The sequence below is a fragment of the Mauremys reevesii genome, linkage group 8, assembly GCF_016161935.1.
Source record: "Mauremys reevesii isolate NIE-2019 linkage group 8, ASM1616193v1, whole genome shotgun sequence".
NCBI lineage: Eukaryota > Metazoa > Chordata > Testudines > Geoemydidae > Mauremys > Mauremys reevesii.
Genome location: NC_052630.1, coordinates 18,149,260 through 18,171,365, shown reverse-complemented (window position 1 = coordinate 18,171,365; position 22,106 = coordinate 18,149,260). Strand labels below are relative to the sequence as shown.

The 22,106-nt window shown below is 44.8% G+C and overlaps 1 protein-coding gene across 2 annotated transcripts in view; it reads left to right on the top strand.

Annotated features, from left to right (window-relative positions):
- DPYSL3 (dihydropyrimidinase like 3) overlaps positions 1 to 22,106 on the top strand; it is a 73,264-nt gene that overhangs the window by 40,977 nt on the left and 10,181 nt on the right. For both annotated transcript variants that reach the window (XM_039485257.1, XM_039485258.1), the window contains exons 2-7: positions 7,000 to 7,088; positions 8,901 to 9,085; positions 12,425 to 12,589; positions 13,660 to 13,721; positions 14,340 to 14,420; positions 18,935 to 19,003. In XM_039485257.1, coding sequence (XP_039341191.1) covers positions 7,000 to 7,088; positions 8,901 to 9,085; positions 12,425 to 12,589; positions 13,660 to 13,721; positions 14,340 to 14,420; positions 18,935 to 19,003 — 651 coding nt within the window. The remainder of the gene's footprint in view (positions 1 to 6,999; positions 7,089 to 8,900; positions 9,086 to 12,424; positions 12,590 to 13,659; positions 13,722 to 14,339; positions 14,421 to 18,934; positions 19,004 to 22,106) is intronic.

Below are 22,106 nucleotides of genomic sequence, written 5' to 3'. Positions count from 1 at the left end.
CACCAGCATTCATTGCTGATTTGGGTAGGTACATGGGTGTGCTTGGCAAGTAGGTAAAGAAGGAATGTTCCTACAATCTAGAATAGATCTGGAACTTTTTTTTAAAAAAAAAGAAGGAACAACAGGCCATAACAGATAGTGGAGGGAGAGAAACCATAGGGCTTGTCTACATGAATGACTAGTTCGTGGCATGCTGGGGTGTGAATCTACCCTGCACTAGCCTGCCATGGTCTCTAACCCTCCGTGTGTACCCTACTGACACGTGTTTACAGGTTGTTAGAGCACTTTGAGCTAGTCCTGTTTTCAGAGGAGTGGATCAGAGTGCTTAAACAAACGTAGCACACATCAGCAAGGTGCCCATGGACAATTAGTCCGCGACAGGCTAGTGTGGGATAGATTCACACCCCAGCTTGCTGCAGGGTTGTCAGCCCTCCCAGATTGTCCTGGAATCTCCAGGAATTAAAGATTAATTTTCTTTAATTAAAGATTGTCATGTGATGAAACCTCCAGAAATATGTCCAATCAAAATTGGCAACCGTAGCTTGCTTGTGTAGACAAGTTGCTAGTGTATGCAAGGAGGGGAGAACTTATCTGGAGGGGTCAGGACGAAGGAGACCAGATTTTTTTTTTCCAGTTGATTATTTATTTTTGCATGTTTTTGTTGGCAATTAAAATAAGTAATTTTAAAACTATTTTATTTCTTTAATAACTTTAATTATTCCAGATTCTCTGAACTTCTTTTAGCCAAGCAATTCTGAGCAGTAGCTGGGGCTTCCCAAACTCCTTACATAATATGGTGGGAGGTGCCAGAGGTGTGCTAGTGTATGCTCTTCCACCGCATTATGTGCATCCCTAGGCACCAAGCTGGTGGGGACTGAAGTGTAGGAGGCAGAGTTTGGGTGGGAATTTCCTTGCCATGCCAGTATCTGCCAGAGCCTTGGGGCCCTAGGGACAGACATTCATTTTTTCTGCAGTTAGTATAAATTCTGAACCCATTAGATCAGATTTAAGTTCTGCTTTCCCACTGGTTACTATACCCAGTCATTAACTGCTAGGACTACAATACAAATAGAGCAGCAGCATGGAACTCAGGACTCAGCAGAGATGGGAAATAAACATTTAGTTAATGTATGTTTATAATAACAGTATTAATCTCCATGTTGGGCTTTAATGACGCTATTCACCAAAACCAGTGTTGGTTACTAAATATTTAGTTGGTGTATCCACAGATTTCTAAGTGTTTGCAGAGGTGAGGGTAATATCCTCACTATATAGATGAGGATACTGACACACCAAGTCAGGCTGTGAGTTTCTCAAGGTTGCAGAGCGAGTCAGTAGCAGCCGGTCTGACTCCAGCCCAGTGCTGTAACCACTGCCTTACCTCCTGCTGCTGTTGAAGAGAGGTCACATAGTCATTCGATTGCCCTCTCAGTACTGCTGCATTTCCATCTTTTGTTTAGACCCTTTAGACGCTCCCATTGGGCTAGCCTGTACAGCTATTTATATAACCTGCGGCCACACTCCAGCTCCCAAAATTCTTTCTCTAGCAAGTGAACCTTTTAAAATGCCTAGTTCTGCTGTCTGACCTTTGTCAACCGTGAAAAGGAGCAGGGGCGGCTGTAGTTCTCTCTGCAAGGCCATTTTGGTGCAGGGGGCTGGTACACTTTCAGTCTGTGTCTGTTTGACTTTGCATGTGGGATGTGAGTTCATGGCCTATTTTAATGCTGCATATTTGGGGTGCAGAGAGGGGTGAGGCTATTTCAGCTGCTGGTAATTAAGGATTTAGGCAGTACAATAATGAAGAGCCTTTGCATGGTAAAACCTTGGCTAATTTCCAAGTCTTTTCTCTCTGGGACCCAGAGCGAAGGTGCAGTCAGTGTTCAGAGCGTTGTTCATTAAAACCCCTTCCCCACCCTGTTTCCTTGTCTTGTTTGCACGTGATTGAGAATGTACAAACAAGCCGCTCTCAGGTGCTTTGGCTGTTGCATGCAGAAGAGACCCCCAAGAGGATATCTCTCTCATTTTACGCTAGGTTGCCAATTGCAATCACTATGGTGATCTTTCCAGAGTTCATTAACTGAAGAAGAGTTTGGGGGTGGGGAGATATGGGGGGATAGTCTGAACTTGCTGTAGAAGGAAGGGCTGTGAGTGAGAGTTCAGAATGACCGTGGCTGGTGGGAGCAGATGGAACCTTCAGTCAGTATTGGTTGGGGGGCTCTGATACTAAAACGCTACTTCCTTACCAATGGAAATAGAGGAATATGCTGCTGTTGGTACTGGGTGGAGTTGGGAGTATAATAAGGGAGGGGGGATGGGTTTTGAAAAGTGATGGGGCAGATAAGAACATTGCCAGGGTCGGAGATTAGTTTAAAAAAAAATCTGATGATTGAAGGGGACTGTTTAGTTCCTATGTATCTTCCTTTGAGAAGACTAAATCCTGTATGGCATCCCCAGAAAAGGCCTTTAGAAGTTGTCCACGTTGCTTGTCCCTGGAACTGGGCTGGTTAGACTCAACTGTAATTAGTTAAGGTTGGTGGTTGATCCTTATCTCAAATGTCAGAGGTCAGCCAGAGTATTAGCTTTTGAGGTTTGTGGTCTTGAGAGCTACTTGCCCTTCCTGTACGACCCATTAATATTTTGTTTTTTCGAAGGTTTTTCCTTACTACTGTTGTGGACATACTTCCCCAGAAGAAAAAAACTAATGCCACCAAGCCAAAAGGGACTCTTGTATAATGTCAGATCACATGAGCTTGTGTTGCCAACATGGACAGCATCCTTTCCGGTGGAGATGAAAGTGGAAATGTAGGCCACGGGCTATACAAGCCGGTGTCTGTGGGCAAAGACTCTTCCATTTGAGCTAAAACTGCCAAGTTAGCCCATGCCAAAGGCTCTTTTCTCATATATCTACCATCTAGATATATTACTAGCCAGACCAGTCTTGTGTCAGTAATCCACAAACAGTAGGAGGATCTTGTGTGCTTTCCATTGACTTGGCTAACTCTCCAGGGAGAATCCCAACTGTTCCAACGAACACAGTAGTTTCAGTCCAACTCTCTCGTGTGCTGCCGTTGGACTTGTTACCACCTTGATTGCACAACCATCACCATCCCATGTAAAATTCTGGTGGTTTCATACATTTGTCTTTTTTCCCCTGTCTCGAGTAGCATTTAAAATAACGCAAAGTGAATTCAGTGTTTATGTATATCGAAATAACATGTAGCCATGTTTGAAAAGGGCCTCAAATGTGTTTGCAAAATTTGTGCACACAACCATTTTTGTGCGTAAAAGCCAACGGGTTATATGTGTAAATGCACTTGGGGAAGCCATTTTGGAAGCCTTGGGGAAATTTGCTGTAAAAGGCCTAATTCAGATCCCTGAAATGACAAGGATTTCCAACTTAAGTTTTGACTCACACTGTTATTTACTTGGATTTTGCTGCTTAAAATTATAGCCACATTCCATCAATATACACTGGAATACAGAGGCACAAAAGCTGTTACTTTGATGCTGTGACATGTTAGATTTTCATTACAGCTTGGTGTAGTAACAACCTCAGCTTTGCTATAGCTACAGTCTCATTATGGTATTTAAGAGTGAAAGAGCTGCCATACTGGGTCAGACCAGTGGTCCATCTGGCCCAGTATCCTATCACTGGCAGTGGGCAGTACCAGAGCTTCAGAGGCAGTGCACAGCCCAGGGAAATTTTGAGGAGATTCTCCCCTGTCTTCCCCCTCTCTGTTTCTAGCAGTCAGAGGTTTAGGGTTGCCCTGACTATCTTGGCTAATAGCCATTGATGGACCTGTACCCCATGAACTTATCTAGTTCTTGTTGAACCCAATTATACTTTTGGCCATCAGAACATCCCATGGCAATGAGTTCCATCGGTTAATTGTGCATTGTGTGAAAATGTATTTCCTCTTGTTTATATTAAATCTGCTGCCTGTTCATTTTGTCGGGTGACCCCTGGTTTCTGTATTGTGGGAAAGGGAAAAAAACACTTCCATCCCATGGAGAGATGAGGCTCAAGGCAGGTCTACACTACAGCCCAGATTGACGCTCTGAGATCGATCCACCAATGGTTGATTTAGCAGGTCTAGTGAAGACCCGCCAGATCGACAGCAGATCGCTCTCCAGTCGATCCCTGTACTCTACCCCCAACGAAAAGAGTAAGGTAAGTCGCTGGGAGAGTTTCTCCCATCGCCCCCCCCCCCCCCCCCCCGGTGGTGTAGACCCAGCAGTAACTTGACCTAATGTATGTTGACTCCAGCTACTTTATTCATGTAGCTGGAGTTGTGTAGCGTAGGTTGACTTACCACGGTAGTGTAGACATAGCCTCAGTTGTGAGTGAATTAATCAAGGTAAATGTGCTGGATGACCTAAGGTCTCCATTGTTTGCACAACTATGTGTTCATATAATCAGACTTCGTGTGTGTGAATCTACTTTTTTATTTTCTGACTTCTAAAATAAATTCATTCCCAGAACACATCTGTTCAACTCTGCAGTGGTTCACGATGACCTCAGAATAAACACCCTGATGGGTCTTTAGTGATTATAAGATGGATGCTCCTCCACTCTTCTGTAGACACACATGTGATATAGCTTCAGAGAAGTCTTATGCCACTTGTAACAGGAAACAGTAGTGTTGATGAATCAGTGGATGGGAAATGGAACACATAGCCTTGCCCCTCCAATGTCACTTTTTAAAATCCAGTTTAAGTCAACATAGTGACCAAGCATCATTGCCACAGAAGGGCTGCTTGGAGGTTTATATGTAGGGTGACCATATTTTCTATGCTGAATACGGGACACCTGGTAAAATTACACTTATTCAAGCGAGTTCAACGGCAATCAATCAGAACTATGCCGTACAAACATTCAAATTAACATCAAGTGTATTGAGCCCTATTAAAAAGAAATACTGCGTAGTTGGATTCTTTTTATTTACCTTCTTATCTCCCTGCCTGGTGCTCTCTGCCCTCCATATCTGGCTGGGCCCCGGGACTGATCTGCCTCTTCCACGTCTTCCTGAGGCAACACATGCAGGGGGGACAGGGACTGATGCAGGGTCACATGCCGCCCTCCCCAGATTTCTGCCAGGGTTCACACCAGAATGTGGCCAGCAGCAGCCTTTCGGCACTGTGTGAGAGGGAAGGGACGGGAGCTGCTTCGGGGCGGGGGGACCGGGAGGGCGGCGTGTTAGCTGCCGCGTAGTATCAAAAGGCAGCTAACACCTCCAGGCTGCTACTGGCCGTAACCCAGCCACCTCTAGCTACAGCACAAGCAGGAAGAGGTTAAGCCCTAAGGATGATTGTGCACCGGGGCCCAGGGAACTTGACTGCAGGGGCTTCAGCGAACCGGGCCAGAGAGATGGCTCAGCAGGGGAGGGTGCCTAAGGGACAGAGCAACCTCACGCTCCTGGGGGTGGGAGGTGAAGCTCTGACCAGGGGCTGGTTGTCTGCACAGCGCTGGGAGCAGGATGCACCTTGCTGGAGGGGGGGGGGGGGAAGCAAGGAGAGGGCATAAAGGGCCAAAGGATGGGCAGCAGAGGCAACATGTAACTGGCTGCTGCCTGGAGCCTGCCCGCACCCATGAGCCACCGCAGCGCGCAGCCAGCACCAGCCAGAAATGGGATGGGGGTGAAGCCCTGCTGGCCAAGAGCTGGTGCATCTTTGCCCTGCTACCAGCCTTGCACACCCACCCCCATTTTCAGCCACTGGACCCTCCCACCCCCATTCACTGCTGGTGAGCGGGCGGCTGGCGAGCAGGGATCTGGCCAGCAGCAGGACTCACCAGTACTGATTGGCGGGAGGGAGGGACAGACAGAAAATACGAGACAATTTGTCCATTTTAAAGAAAAAGCAGGAGGGCTTAAATACGGGACTGTCCTTTTAAAAACAGGACATCTGGTCACCCTACTTATGTGGAATGTGAAATGGGTGTGGTGGACTCTACTCCCATTTCCACTGGACACACATACCCACATCACAAAAACCACCAGCACAGCTGGCGCTTCTCGGCAGTCTGGAAGTGTTAACAGAAACCCGGGATTGAATGGGTTACGTAGACTGAGCTACGCCTCTGTCCCCTGCAGAGGCACTATGGGGAGGAGAAGACAGTGCTGTTGCCCATGCTGAATCCCTTATATAGGTGCTGTAAATAGTGCAGAACTTCCACATCCAGGGCTTGTACCTTGTACCTTATCTTGTAACTTTCACTAGTACTGAATTTTACTTACATATTAGAGGGAAAAACTGAGATAAGTATAACTTTTTGAAAGGGTGATTTTTTTCCCTTGTGCAATAGCTTGATTATGCTAGAGAGAGAAAGCTTTCATCCTTGAGCTTTGGGGTTTATTTCACAATCTTGGTAACTTTCTAATCTTTGTCTAATAATATACAATATCCAAAGAAATGGTAATGTTTCTTATTACTTTATGCCAATTATTGACACAGAGCCTGATCTAAAGCCCAGTGAAATTCAGTGGAAAGACTCCCATTGATTTTGTTGGGCATTAGATAAGTCCAATACTTCAGTACTGCTGCTGAATTCACATTAGATATTGGTATGTGGTATGGACGGTATATGCATATTTATCATTTGCATGCTATGTTTAGGAAGCATTGAGTTCTTTCTCAACAATTGAAAAAACGCCTGTGCTTTGTGTAACTCATCTATTACGTCCTATATGTTAAGGTGAAGTAATGCCAAAGACTAGAAAATTCAGGTTGTATTAAGCTATTTGTCACTCTTCTATTTCTGAAAACCTGTTTTATACAGAAATAGCTTAATACAACCTGAATTTTCAAGTCTTTGGCATTACTTCTCCTCAGCACATCGCTAAACAGTCAGAATTTATTACCTAAACTAATTCACACTGCATATGTTGTATAGAAGATAATATATGTGCTAAGCACAGCTGTATTGCAGTAAGAAGGCTTCTTGCTGTAACAAGTATATATTTTCTAACACTCATGACTGCTTTATTTCTCCATCCACAGAGTGATCGTCTTCTTATTAAAGGAGGCAGAATAGTCAATGATGACCAGTCGTTCTATGCTGACATTTACATGGAGGATGGTCTCATAAAGTATGTACAGGATTCCCATATTATCTTCTTTGTTAGAGGCAGGAGTCTTTTTACCTGATGACTGCAGGAATTGTGGGTCTGTGGGCTATTGTATGCCAATCCAGGTTGGGTGGAGTCTGTAGTTTGCTTGCCCAGCTGGTGAGACACTGAATTCCTTCCCCTTTCTCGTGTTTGTTTGTGTGTGTGTGATCTCATGACATGTTCGCACAGTAACTCCAGTGAATAAAATTCAGTTAAACTGATATTCTCAGAGATTTCAGGCAAAACTGTGAATCTCATCTTTTCATCTGGCTTCTGGGTGTGTTATGGAGTACAATAAACACTCCACTGTTTAAAGGCTGAAATTGTTCTGATGTGTAAAGTATATGAAATGGGACTAAATCCCAGTTTGGTGGATTGCAAGCCCTAGGATAGTTCATAGCAAGGGAACTTAAACGCTTCCAAAAAAACATGTCTTGCCCTGTGGTACAAAGAAAATATTCAGCCTTCCCTTCATGGAAATGTATTTTTAAAACCTGCAGTAGGAAAATAATTTTTAAGTGGCATTTTTTCATGTCTGTTTTAAGCCTGAAGGCAAAGGCAGCCTATTAACCACTGGTTTGGTGCCATAAGGAGTCATGGAAAGAAGTAGTGTTTACCGAATATTCAGTACTGGTGTGCGAGAGGTGTTCTAGGCTGGCTGACACTGAAATGCAGGGAGCAGGGATATAGTCTTATTTTACTTCCCTTTCAGATACACCAAAGAGATTGAAAGTTCCTTGATGAGGCCAGCCAGTCTTTTATCCTAGTTTATAGGGGCAGAGTGAGAAGAGGATTGGTGAATATAGGACTTATAGGGGCAGGGGCTGCAGGGTTTGGGTGCAGGAATGGATGTGCAAAGGGCAGTGAGATGTATATGTGGGGCTTATAGAGAAGGGAGTACTAAGGTGTAGATGCACTAGTTTATAGGAGAAAAGAGAGGTAGGAGCCTGTGGGGAGGAGGATTTTATACTTTGGGTGCATCTAGGGAGGGGAATGTTATGTGGATATATGATACGGAGTTCCAGGATTGTAGGGATTAGAAGTGAAGGAGCTTGTTAGGTTCTAGATATGTATATAGTTGAGGGTTTTTAGATACACAGGGTCTTAGAGGGGATTTTTAGTGAACTGGGATTTTAGCTGCCTTGCCCACAATACAGTACTGCAGTTAGCAAAGGTATCCTTTCTCTCCAAGAAGGACAGGGCCTAATGGGAATTTCCCTGAGTGGGAAGGCATCTTCCCTAATTTCACTGAAGCACGGTGAACACACTGGGCTTGAAAACCACACTTGAGTTCACAAAAGCTGCAGCCAGCGATGTCTGTGAGAGAGGCCTTTGTTTACTTTAGGGACCTTGTGATGTGAGTGGAATGGCAAAACCCTGCAAACCCAGGGCTGGCCCAACAACTGTATCATTGCTCTTAGGAGTTCTCATTCTTTGTAAGAAAAAGCCTCAGACTTCAGCCTTAAGGGGTGGGGTGGGGTGGTGGTGAATATATTTATTGGGGGAAGGGCTGGCATTTAAGGATTTTGAAACCATTCACCCCTTCTAGCCCTTTCCAGTCACTCATACATTAAAGTGGTCCTGTTGAATGAACTTCTTATGTGATGGTTTCTGCAGAGCTTGTTCACATTGGTTTAGGTTCTTGCTGTCTTCTGTGTTTAGACTGTCTCAAGTCCACTGCTGTTTTGTACTGATAGAGGGTTTTCCCTACTTTGGTAGGTTATTGGTAGAATACATTGTAGTCAAGTTTCATATGTGTGTGGCTCACCATCCTGATTACTATCTCATCAGGCAAATTGGAGACAATCTAATCGTCCCTGGAGGAGTTAAAACCATAGAAGCCAATGGGAAGATGGTGATCCCTGGAGGAATCGATGTCCACACTCACTTGCAGATGCCATACAAGGGGATGACCGCTGTGGATGACTTCTTCCAGGGAACAAAAGCAGCCCTGGCTGGCGGAACCACCATGATCAGTAAGTCCATTGGGCAGTTCCTTTCATGTTGACTCCACAGAGGCTTTAAAAAGGGCCTGCTGCATTCAGCATCCTATCATTGCAAAAGACTAGCTTGTTTACTGTCTTGGCTTCCGTAGTTCCTGAGAAGGGGTGTGTGTTGTGGTTGGAGTTTGGGGGTTTTTTTGGCAGAAGAAGCTTGGGTGAGAGTGACAATGGAAAGGGGGTATTGTTATCCAGAAAGAAGGCTGAGGGATGAATTAGGAGAAGGCAGCTGTTGGAATGGGATTTGGGGAGAAATGCGTGGAAGCTATGTGGGCATAGGGGAAAGGAACTGGGCAGCTGGAAGAGACCCTAGCAGGAGCTGTGGGAAAAGGACTGGTGTCAAAGAGAGGTAATGGGGAGCATCAGTAGATATGGGGGAGACCCAAAGAAAATAGGAAAGAATGGTTGAATAGAAGGAGAACTGTAACAGGATCTAGGTCAGAGGTGGGCAAACTACGGCGCACGGGCCACATCCAGCCCGTGGGACCGTTCTGCCCAGCCCCTGAGCTTCTGGCTCAGGAGGCTAGCCCCCGGCCCCTCCCCCACTGTCCTCCCTCCTCCGCACCCTCAGCTCACTGCGCTGTGGGTGCAGTGCTCTGGGCATTGGGGCTGCAAGCTCCTGGGGTAGCGCAGCTGCAGATCCCGGCCTGACCCGGTGCTCTGTGCTGCGCGGTGCATGGCTGGCTCCAGCTGGGTGGTGCGGCTGTAGTGCCACCAGCCACCAGAGCTCCAGGCAGCGCGGTAAGGGGGCAGGGAGAGGGGGAGGGGGGTTGGATAGAGGGCAGGGGAGTTCGGGGGTGGTCAGGGGCCGGGGTGTGGATACGGGTGGAGTGCGGTCAGAGGCGGGGAACAGGGGGTTGAATGGGGTGGGGTTCCGAGGGCAGTCAGGGAGAAGGGAGGGTGGATGGTGCAGGGGTCACGGGTGGCCATCAGGACTGAGAGGAGGGATTGGATGGGGCAGCAGGGGGCAGTCAGGGGTTCGGGGCGGTCAGGGGATAGGGAGAGGGGTGGATGGCGCAGGGGTCACGGGAGGCAGTCAGGAAGGAGGAGAGAGGTTGGATGGGGTGGTGGGGGGGCAGTTAGGGAGAAGAGGTGGTTAGATGGGGCAGTGGTCTGGGGGGGCAGTCAGGAAGGAAGACGGTGGTTGGATCGGGGGGCAGTTAGGGGCAGGGGGTCCAGGGGTGGTCAGGGGACAGAGAGCAAGAGGGGTAGATGGGGCTGGGGTCCTGGGTGGGGGGGCGTCAGGAAGCGAGAAGCGGGGGGGGGTCAGATGGAAGGGGGGGTCAGATACGGGGCGGGGGCCAGGCCATGCCTGGCTGTTTGGGGAGGCATAGCCACCAGAGCAGCTAAGATTATCAAATTGTCTGCATTCGTGCCCATGCAGCCAGAAGTAGTAACCTGCTATATAACGGGGAGAAACACATCTCTTTCTGTCTCTCCACGACTAAATTGTCTCTTGCCATGCAATCCCACCTCTTGGCCTGTCTCACTGACATCTCCAATTAAAAAGGGGTTTAGAATGGAAAATGGAACCGAGCCTGAACGCTAGCATTTGCTACCAGCAGACAGGGTCATCAGAATGTTTGCTAGAGCTTAGCAGTAGTAGTATTTTTAATCAATCAGAATTGATTGGGGAGGTTTGTGAAGATAAGTTTCCTTAATCAATGGACAAAATATGCCTCTGGGTATTGAAATGTGAGGCTTATTAGTGCATCGACGCTACCTTGCTCAGAAGAGGCTCACTTGAGTGCCACAGAATCACTTCTGCCCTAGATTACCAATAAACCACAGCACCTAACATATGGCTCCTCAGACTCTCCTAGAGGATTGATGAGCATGCAATGCTTTTGAAGAATGTGGGGTTAAATTCTGCTGTTTTACAGGTATGCAGCGCCAGTGACTTCAGTGAGATTGCATTTGTGTAGCTGAGAGCAGAATTTGGCCCATAATACACATTCTAAATGCTGAATTTTACTTTTGTTGACTCTCATCCTGATTGCTCTTAAGTGTCACATATTAGCCAGGTTAATATTTAGGTGCCCTACTGCAGCTGGGTAAGACATCTGCAATAAAACCCCAAACCACATGAAACTTCCTGCTTTGAAGTTTTGTTACCATCTTGCAACTGAGCCCAGTGTTTCTGAAAGATCACCATGGTGCATGAATCTTCTGAGTGATCCCTGGCCCAGCTTGGAGCAAACATGGGTAGGGTTATCATTTCAGTCCATATCATTTCGTGCTGTTTTGATTGAGGTTCACTTACATCAGGGAGGTAAAGTCATTTGAACCCAGAACTCAGCAACTTAAACCTGCTGAAACTCAGGAGAGGGTCAGGGGACTGGGGTGGGTCAAAACCTAAGGAGTTGTTCATCCAAATCCACATCATGAGGTTGCACAGCGCCAAGGCCTCTGGGCAACTTAACAAAGAACAACAACAAACACAATATTCTTCACAATAGGGCAGCATGCCCAGATGAACTCAAGCACAGGGACAGAATGATACCCCCGTATCCCATGCTGTCCAAAGAAGTAAACAGCACTAATGAAAAAGGAATCAGAATGTGTGATTCTTGCCCTCAAGGATGCTAGAGATGTGCTCTGGTTTATAACTTGGTCACAGCTGTCTGTGCTTTGGATAGCTTCTTAGGGTGTAAGAAAAGTCATTGATCCAACTGCTGAAAGTTTGGGTTTTCTTTCTTCTCTCCTTCCCCTGTGGCCAGTGGAATAATGTCTTCGTGGCAGCATCTGTTGTGTAAAATGGACTGCCGCAGCAGATTACGTCAGGGGCAATAAAAGGTGCATTAGGACTGCGTCTTAGCAGGAGACTAAGTTTTAATGGGGTGGAAATAGGGGTGGGGATGGAGGAGGGTCCTACTGCTTCCGGCTGATTTCTCAGCAGAAGCCTGTAAAAGCCCTTGGTGCGATGCCAAAGGCTGTTAAGCCAAGGCTCAGTGCATTTCCTGTCTGATAAATGCACTTCGGATGTGTCTGAGAAAATGATGGAGGGGGAAGCTCTGAAGACCTGCTTGCCGTTTTAATTTCCCCTTGTGCTGTGTGGGAGCTGGAGAAAGCAGTTTGGACCCATCAGGGTATTTTGGTTTAATCTGGTTGGGATGTGGGAGGGCAGTAAGACACTCAGGTAGCAGAGACCTGAGGCAGATTAAGAGAAGGACCCAGTAAAGGATGCAGTGAGAGGCCAGCAGTCGCTGGGTCGCTGAGCACATGAGGAACCAATGCGATGGTGGCCACATGGCTGGAGAGGAAGAGCCCTTCTTTCACACCCTCAGTTCTGCTTGCCTCTCTTGTCACATCCAGTTGACCATGTGATCCCTGAGCCAGAGGGCAGCCTGACAGACGCCTATGAGAAGTGGCGAGAGTGGGCTGATGGGAAGACCTGCTGTGACTACTCCCTGCATGTGGACATCACCCACTGGAATGACAGTGTCAAACAGGAAGTACAGATGCTCATCAAAGAAAAAGGTTTGTGGAGAGATGGGGGGGGGGGGGGGGGGGGGGGGGGTGGGGCTCCGTGCCTTTGCCCTTTATTCCTCAAGTCTCTTTACCCTAATCTCCTTTTTCCAGTGAATGCTCCCATCACCTGCAGCTCTGGTGACTCAGTTAGCACATAGGCCCAGATCTGCAAAGTTGTTTAGGTGCCTAATGCTCTTTGAAGTCAATGAAAATTAGATGCCCAATATCTTTCAGGATCTGGGCCATTGTGTGTGTGGCATAGGAAAGAGCATGAAGTGTGATTAAAGAACTGAGATTCAGGACTCCTGGGTTCTGTCCATGCCTTTGCAAACCGATTCACTCTGAGTTTAGGCAAGGCTCTGTTTCTCGGTTTTTCACATCTGTAAAATAGGGAGATAATACTTTGTGTGGGGAGGGAAGTTATGAGAGTTATTTCATTTATCTTTATAAAGCACCATGAGATCCTCAGATCATAGTCCATGTGTCATTACAACACATCAGAGTTATTGGGTTTTTTGAGTAGGTCTCACAAAGGGTCTGAGACACTCACGTGCTTTTGAAAATCTCACCCTTAAATGACTTAGGCACAGAATTTCCACTGAAAGTCCCAACATGAAGGTACAATAACAGCATCTATGCTTATGATAGTCAGTGGGGAAGTCAGCTGTGCATGCATCCGTCAGTCTGCTGTCTCATGCACATTTTGCACATGTCCTTCCAGACCAGTGGTCTTGTCTGTGGCTTTGAGCACGCTCCCTCCACCATCTTTATTAGACCTTTTTAGACAGTGCTAAAGGGGTTAAAATGAGTGGCAGGTATAGTTTTGGAGAACTGCTTTCTGCTAGCCCCTTGTTTTCTAACATCTCTTGGGATCCTGTGTAGCCGTAGATGGAGAATTAGAATGTCCTGAAAATAAACAAACAAGAAGAAAACCAGAAAACTGTCTGCTTCACCTCTAGCTACTGCCAAAGGCTCCCATTCCATTAGGCCTGTGTAATTATCACATGCCTTGTGAATGTATAAGGGGGAGAGAGCTGGAATGGAATCATTTTTCTTCTTTTTCCCTCTTCTCTACCTAGGAGTTAACTCCTTCATGGTTTACATGGCCTACAAGGATTTGTACCAGATGTCAAACACAGAGGTAAGAGCTACATTACTGCTTTGTGTGCAATCATTGTTGGGCCCCTTTTATTTCGTTAGAACAGTAGCTGGAAGGAAAGCAGTGTACTGAGTGATCAGAGCAGGGCAAGGATGATCATGATTCAGGTTACCAAATTTTACAGTGCGCCTTGCAGCCACACTTAGTTTTAATCCAGAGGCATGGCCCTTGGAGTCTATTTCTATCAATCCCGAAATGCAGTGTTTCAGTTTGCTGTCAGCAGCTTGCTGGGGTGCACAGTCTTTGCATACTGCATCTCCATTTTAAAGATGTGATGATGTGGCTGGGAGGACCAGAGGCGGTAGATACAAGTTCTAAAGGTTTGGTGAAATCTGTGAGTGCTTCAGTGGATGGCAGAGAGGCATTCTGAGAGGGGCAACATGGCATGTTCACACACCAAGCCTTGTTCTGACTGTGAATGAGGGCTGTGAATGAGGTGCCGACACCAAATTCTTTCTCTCCAACCTTCCATTGTTCTTACCTGAAGGCCTGTCTAGTTTTCGGTTGAAAGATAGAGCGTGGGAATTTTTTAAAGGTCAAATACAGACCAAGTGAACATGGTTGAGTAGTAATCATGTTTCCTCTTTCACTCTGTTTCAGCTGTATGAGATATTTAGCTGCCTGGGAGATCTAGGTGCAATAGCTCAAGTTCATGCCGAAAATGGGGATATCATTGAACAGGTAAATGCTATTCTACCTACACTGCCGCTGAAAAGTGTGGTATAGACAGATTTTGATGCTGTACATTAGAGGAAAGATACTGCATGGAAGGTGTGCAGACATCTTCTGGAATATAATATTGTTATTTAATATTTTATACTGTGGGGCACCTAGGGCCAGTTTTTCAGACGTATTTAAGCATCTAAAGATGCAGAGAGAGGCCTAGTTGGATTTGCAAAAGTACCTAAACAGGTTAGGTGCCTAACTCCCATTGAAAGTCAATCCCCACTAGATACCTATCTGAGTCTTTAGGTTCCTAAATACCTTTGTAAATCTGGTTCATAGAGACCAACCAAGTCAGGGCCCCATTGTGCTAGGGACTGTACAAATATGTACTAAATGACCCAAAAAGATTACTGTCTAGGACAGTGGCTCTCAAACTTTTGTCCTGGTGATCCCTTTAACACAGCAAGTCTCTGAGTGCGACCCCCCCTTATAAATTAAAAACACTTTTTTATATATTTAACACCATTATAAATGCTGGAGGCAAAGCAGGGTTTGGGATGGAGGTTGACAGTTTGCGACCCCCCCATGTAATAACCTCGCAACCCCCTGAGGGGTCCTGACCCCCAGTTTGAGAACCCCTGGTCTAGGATATATATATTACATAAGGGAGACTGCCATGTCAGACACCGCTGAACATTTAGGCTTTGTAATAAATAAATAAATAAAAAATCCATCCATCATTGTACTATAAAACTGAAGAACAATGAGAGTGTTTCCATGAAAATTCCCCTGGTAATAATTTTCTTAACAAATAGCCATTTCCCTGCAGTGTTGGCAGTCCAGCCTTACAAACTAACTAATTAATTTTTGTTGTTCAAACTAAATGAAATTAAACAGTGAAGAGTGAGATTTTTGCATTATTCTTTCACTTAGTCTGATGCAATAATTTATAGAATAGATGAAGTTTTTGTTTGGTTTTAAATTGGTTTTGTTTTGTTTTTAATTTTGGCCTGTCAGTGCCATTTTATGACACAATTTTGCAGCATTTCATGCTCGGAATAAAAATTCTTTTTTGGTTAAACATTGGCTGGAATACTTGTTGAAATTAGTGGGCAGTATTTTTAAAACTAGCTAAAGGAATTGATTCCTTATGCAATGTAGACTTGCAGTCTGGGGAACTTACCAAGCAAAATGGAATAGCTGGGTTTAAAAAGAGGACTGGATAATTATTTGACTGTTAAAAACTTTTGCAGCTATGTAAATTAATGTATTGATAGAGGTGGGATAATGAAATCTTGTGCTATGGGGTAGGGGGGCGTGTTCCCCCTGTATAGAATTGCCCAATTGGCAGGATGCATTATGGGGGTTTATCTTCTCCTGAAGTGATATCTGTTGGCCTCTGTAGGAGGAATGGACTAATGGTTTGATACAGTACAGCAATTCCTATCTGATTACAGTGTGATTCTTGATAAGACACCATGGCACCAGCCAATTTATGTGCTTTTTTTTGTTTTGTTTTGTTTTTTTGTTTTGTTTTTTTACTTTTTATTCTCATGCACTTTGGAAACTGAAGTTATTCATCCCATGCCTCCAAACGTATCTTCAGATTTAGGCCCAGGAAACTTGATAGTATTGTAACATGAAGGTTTTCCAAATAGTGTTACCTCTGAAGCTGTGTTACCAGTGGGTACCAGCCTGTCACCCTGGTGCTGAATGATGCAAAATCACCATTCCCCAGCCTCATTTTCAGCAGCACTGGGACTAATGCTGCAGAGCATTTATTCATTTGCTCTGTGTAATTGGATACCCTGGACTGTAGTCTGCCTCCTCCTCTCATTAAAAGAAGTGAGACAGTTTCTCAGAAATGCTTTGGTACCTTTGCTCCTGAGGAAGAAAGCCGGATGGCACTGGGAAAGGAATTTGCTGGCCATGCTTCCCAGAGTCTGCTGCTTTTAGAATATTATATGGCTTCTTCATTGGAACCAAACATGTCTGGGAAAATGGCTTCTAGCTGGGCTCTTCCTATATGGAAGTTGCTTTTCTCTCTATAGAATCATTTGTGCTAGAGTGTTGGGTGGAGGTTGTTTGATTTTTCCAGACATGCTGTGGCCTTCAATAGAAAAGCAAACCCCTATCAGTAAAAGATTAATATTTTCCAACTGGATGAGCTTCTCGTTTTTTATATTGACTTCTCTGGGTTGAAGTGGGCTCTGTTATTGTTTAAGAGCAGAAATAAAGGTACACAGTACCCTGTGCATGTCACTCTTATGTAGAAACAAGACTAATTTATCTTCCCTGCTAAACCCAGGAGTCAATAGAAGACATTTCCGTTCACTGTTAGAGAAATTGATATGCAGTGAATCAGAAATTATCTTAATGGAACAGAACAGTCCATTGAGTCCAGTATGTTCACTCTAACAGCAGCCAACGCTGAAAGCTGCAGCAGAAGGAAAAGACCTTCACAATGTGCAAGGCCGGTTATGCTATAATATGGTGTGCAAAATACCAGAGCCATAGGGGAAGGGGGAATTTCTGCCCAATACAAAGAACAAATCAGCTTGTGGAGCTGAATTCATGGGATATGAGGGGATATGTAATGGGGAAAATGCTGTTTTGATCTGAAATGGATGGATTGCACTATTATAATGCCTTGTAGTTGGTGTTGTGGATACAGAGAATAGTACCTCTGTGATTTTGAAGAACCAGGGACAAATTTGCTCAGTTTTACTCTGTAGCACATCCTCAGTTTCTTCTTTCTCCTTTCTTTGGAGGGGGTGGATTAGGAGGAAAGTCTCCAAACTAAGGAGACTAAGGAGAAGGACCCTGCAGATTGCAAGAATCAATTTCTCTTCGCAGATTTAAAGATCCCCAAAGTTAGTCAATGTCTGTTTTCATAGAAAATGGAGAGATCAAAGAATCAGTTTTGACTAGGAGTTCTTGCTACTTCGGTCCCACCCTAACCACCTAAAGCAGTGTGCGAGGTTTACTGGTGCTGTGCAGCCTTGAAAATTACTTCTGCCTTCCAAGCTAATTGATACAAAATGACTGATGATCAAGAATGGGATTAGATTAGGATTAGATTAGATTAGGCTGTAAAAGTGAGGATGCTGGTCAATGATCCTGCTTCTGTTCCTAGGAGGAAGGTTAGGGGACTTTCCCCAACCCCAGCCCCTCTATTCTGGGTCATGATCTATTTTCTCTCTACTGTCCTAAGGTCACCCGTGTTTTGTATGAGTTTGATCCACATAAGAGAGTGGAGAGGGGGTACATAGAGCAGAGTAAGGGGGATGCACCATGCAGTGGAAACTGAAACAGGGGGATGTGGAATATGGTCTTTATTGTTGGTGAAGATTGAGAAATGAAAAGAACATTGTTGAATCATTATTTTGTCAGGTCTTTGTGTTGTGGCTGAGAAGGTAGGTGTAGGAGGCAAAAATACGTGGCAATTATCTATATGGCAATTTACCTCTTCAAATGTTGTATAGATATTAACTGTCACTGCTGGAATCCCACCTTCACTATTCATCTAGATGTGATTTTTTTATTTTTTAGAGCCAACAGCATGCTCAGTGCTCTGTTAGACACAAAAATTAGGACAGTCAGTGCCCCAAAGAGCTTAAAAGCTGAAAGACACTTACAGGATAATATTTCAAAATGCAACAGATTTGCACATTGCAGTAACATTTGCATTCAGAATGCCTGACCCATTCATGACATGGTCAATTTTTGAGGGTGTCTGACAGATTGGAAGCCAGGTAAAGGGTATGAGGAAGCCTCTCTCAAGCTCTGTTTTCCCCCATGTAACATATCATCAGCCCATAGGGGGCTTGCAATAACACACTGATAAGGATGTCAGTTAGGATCGATCTTCCACTGAGTTGAACAATTTGTGAATGCCAAGGATCAGGCATACCATTAAATTCATGTACATGCCTGTCCGATTGTACTGTATGTGGTTGTGGTCCCTCATTATAGCAGTAAAATGTGTTGCTGATTGTGTGGTGAGGGGAAAGCAACCACACATTTTAAAACATTTTCATATAGGGCCAGATTCTGCTCTAATTGATACCTATGGACTGTATTGATGTTAATGGAGCTGCACGGGTGTGACAGAGAAGGGAATTTGGCCTACAATGGATTTCTTTTAGTTTTCATGATCTCTTCCTCAGTAGTGCTTGGATGTCTTTTGGAATAACAAAGGCAGAGTAAATTAAACACATGCCTTCCCCTGAATTGGATTTGTTATTTTTCACCTGTGCTACAATTATATCAGACCTGTTTATTCTGAATTATCACTTCAAAGGAAGATTCTTACTCTCAACCTATGTATTTATCTATCTTCCCCATTGTATTCTCTGTGTGTCTTGGTAGTCTTGTGAACCACCTGCAGCAAATCCAGAGATCTGCTCTGCTATTTGATCATCTAAATCCTTACAAAATGCTGAGTATGGTGGCATTTGTTTTTTTGACATAATTGTCAGATCAAATTCAGAGTCTCTAAACTTCCCTGTGTCTTTTCATTCTTCTAGGAACAAACCAGGATGCTGGAGATGGGAATAACTGGCCCAGAGGGCCATGTGCTGAGTAGACCAGAGGAGGTAAAAGACAAATGAAAAAAAGATAAACAGTGCACCATCCTTGTTACAGAGGCTCTTCCCCCATGAGGCTTCAGCCATACGTAGCATAATGGTGTCTAACAGTTCTATTTTATCTATACTGGCAGTTCAACCATACTCATCATCAGTTCAGGGGAGGGGCCTTTGGTGATAAACCATGTTCAGTAATGATTCAGTTTCCTAGCATAGATAGGAGTCCATGGGTCTTCCTGAAATGCAGTAGCCATAGGAAATCAGTGCTGTCAGGCTGCAGTTAGTGCTACTTCTGATGCGTTCACATTTGGTAGGTGATTCCAGTGGTGGAAGAAGCCTGAGATCAGAGAATCGGTGCACTGAAAATGAGAGTACCTTTAAAAAAAGGGCATCATCCATTGACTCTCAAAGTGCATTCATATTGTAAAGGAAAATAGTGCGGACTGTACCTCCAGCTTCTCCCTCATCTAATCTCTACTTAAGGTCTAGAATGTGTTAAAATAAGACACACAAAGCCTCTGGTGGTGGGAATGGGGGATTTCCCGATTGCGAATCGCTGTCAAGACATTTAACTGGATTATGTCTACTCTTTTTATTTGCCCATTAATCTGAGGTCAGTCTAATTTTAGATTATTTTATAAATGTCAGATTGCGGTAGCTGTGTGCTCAGAACTGTTTTTAACTTTCTACAACACATGGAAGCAAGAGAGAGAAAATATAACTGAAATCTGCTGCAGTCACAGGGAGGAAAGGGGAGTAGATGTGAAGATTTGTACTTCAGACTTACAATCAGAAATAAAATAAATCTGCTTAAATTAATGGTATACCAATGAGGTTTATATAATATATAGTTTATTCTCTTTGAGATGTGGGACATTAAAATGTCTCCTCCAGAGAAAAAGACCCAATGTTAACTGTACCGGAACAGATCCTCAGCTGGTGTAGATTGACATGGTTGCATTGACTTCAGTGGAGCCAGGCTGATGTACACCATCTGGGGATCTGGCCCATTATTTGTTATCAGAAGGCAAATGTTGTGGTTTTCATTGTCCAAGGCTGGTTAAGGGGTATGGAATGTTTTGTTCTTGAAGGGTGATTGGCTGGAAAAATGACTCTAAAAATAGCACTGGAAGGCACAACATGCCATCCAGCTGGCTCCAGAGCTCATTGGTTCAGCAAATACACATTCATACTTTTTTTTTCTATTTAATTATTATTTACTATTTGTCCTGTGGCAGGGCCTAAGAGCCCGAGCCCTGAATGATGACCCCATGTGCTAGGCATTATACAAACACAGAACAAATTGCTACCTCATCAAACTCAACCTGGGACCTGAAAGTCAGTTAGGGTTCTTCCTGCCTCCTCCATCCTTGCCAGGCACAAAGATTCCCCAGTCAGAACATAGAGTGAATGGAAGTGGAAGGGCTGCATGACGCAGTAAAGAATCCGCCTGGCTACAAGTAACACCAGCACAGCTGTACAGGGTGTGTAGCACTAAGGAGTGAAAACTCTCTTTTCAAGTGAGATTTGGATCCCTACAGGGCGCAGAGATGTTGGGTAATGAGCTGCCATTTGTACACCATCACTTGAATTACTATAATTACACTTTAAATGGGAGGGACAGATTGGCCACTGAATTCTAAATGCTTACATGTCTCCCAGTTGTTTGGAGGCAGTTCTTTTCTATTGCCTGTGACCTAACGGCCACTATCAGCTGAAAATCATATTGTTGTGCACTTCCTATGCTTTCTATTTCCGCCCCCCAAATCCACAAAGTTTGGAAGCCCAGGGTACTTGCTCTCCAATGTCCACGTGATATGTGTCTCTCAGGTGCCTCCGCTGTTTCAGTGGTACAGAGCCACACAGACAATCTCATCCTTTCTGTCACAGAGCTGTCTGCATGGGATTACACACTAACCACCAACGTGGTGGTCTCACCGTGAGTCCAGATGGCACGTGTGGCCTGAACTCACTCAGCATAGCCCGTCTGGTCCTGAATGTTTGCAGCCATATGGCAGATGTGCCACCTTGGTGGCTCTTAGGAATTGAGTGGGGTGCTTAACGCTATAGAACCCTGCAAAAATCAGGAGGTTTTGGGGAGAATGAGGGATACAGTTAGAACTGAGTAAGTCATTTTAAAAAAAAACCAGTACCAGTGAGTATCTGGTGTGCCAGGGGTTTAACTACATGGCTCCCCCTTGACCAAAATGGGAACCATGAAGCTAAATATTCCTCTCCTCGCTGCTTTGAAGGTTTAGTTCTCTAGGTTTTTCCTTGCTGTCTTCATCATGGGAACAAATGCACGGAAATACTTCATGCATCCAGACCCACTGGGGAAGGGTTGAGTATTTGGCTGAGGCTAGCATAACCAAATGGATGTTCAGAGCACATCCAGTCTTCTAGCCAGATGACACAGGAGGAGAAATAGCACCCTTAGTATCATTTTGCAAGATGAAGGGGAAGAGGGAGTAGGTGATGAAGCTGATTGTGTACCTAGAAAATATATACGCAGACCAAGTTATACTTGTTTGCAAGCACAGCTCCTCTGTGACAGGGTTTCAGGTATCTCTGCTCCTAGAGCTCCATTTAGCACCTGCAAACATGTTACATGCAGAAGTACAACCTCATGACCAGCTAGTAAGCATTTGTTAGGCTGGAAATAAAAATAGACACAACGGTTCTCGGAACAAATTTCCCTTGCTGTCTGACCCATAATACCCACGTCAGGTGCTCTAGACGCATGGTTTGTGACGATGGTCTGTGAAGGCATCCTATGGTTCTGGAACCATTGCTCCTAGGAATAATTAACTGGGGGACTCCTTGGAGCTAGAATACTAGGCTGAGGGCAAGTAACATTCAACAAAACTTGAAAAGTCGACCTGTGGATGACAAAACATTAGTGTTGTTACTTGTCCTGTGTCATTGCAGTTTGAAGGGTCAATGTAGAGTGCGACAAGCTGTGTGTGTGGCATGTTCACCATAATCACTAGTGAGGGGAATGGGGTTGAAATGTAAGGGTGTCATGTCAGTGATCATTTGATACTGCAAGTGAACTGCTCCAAAATGTCATCCCCATGGTTTGCAATATCCAATGGTAAGAGTATTTTGCAGT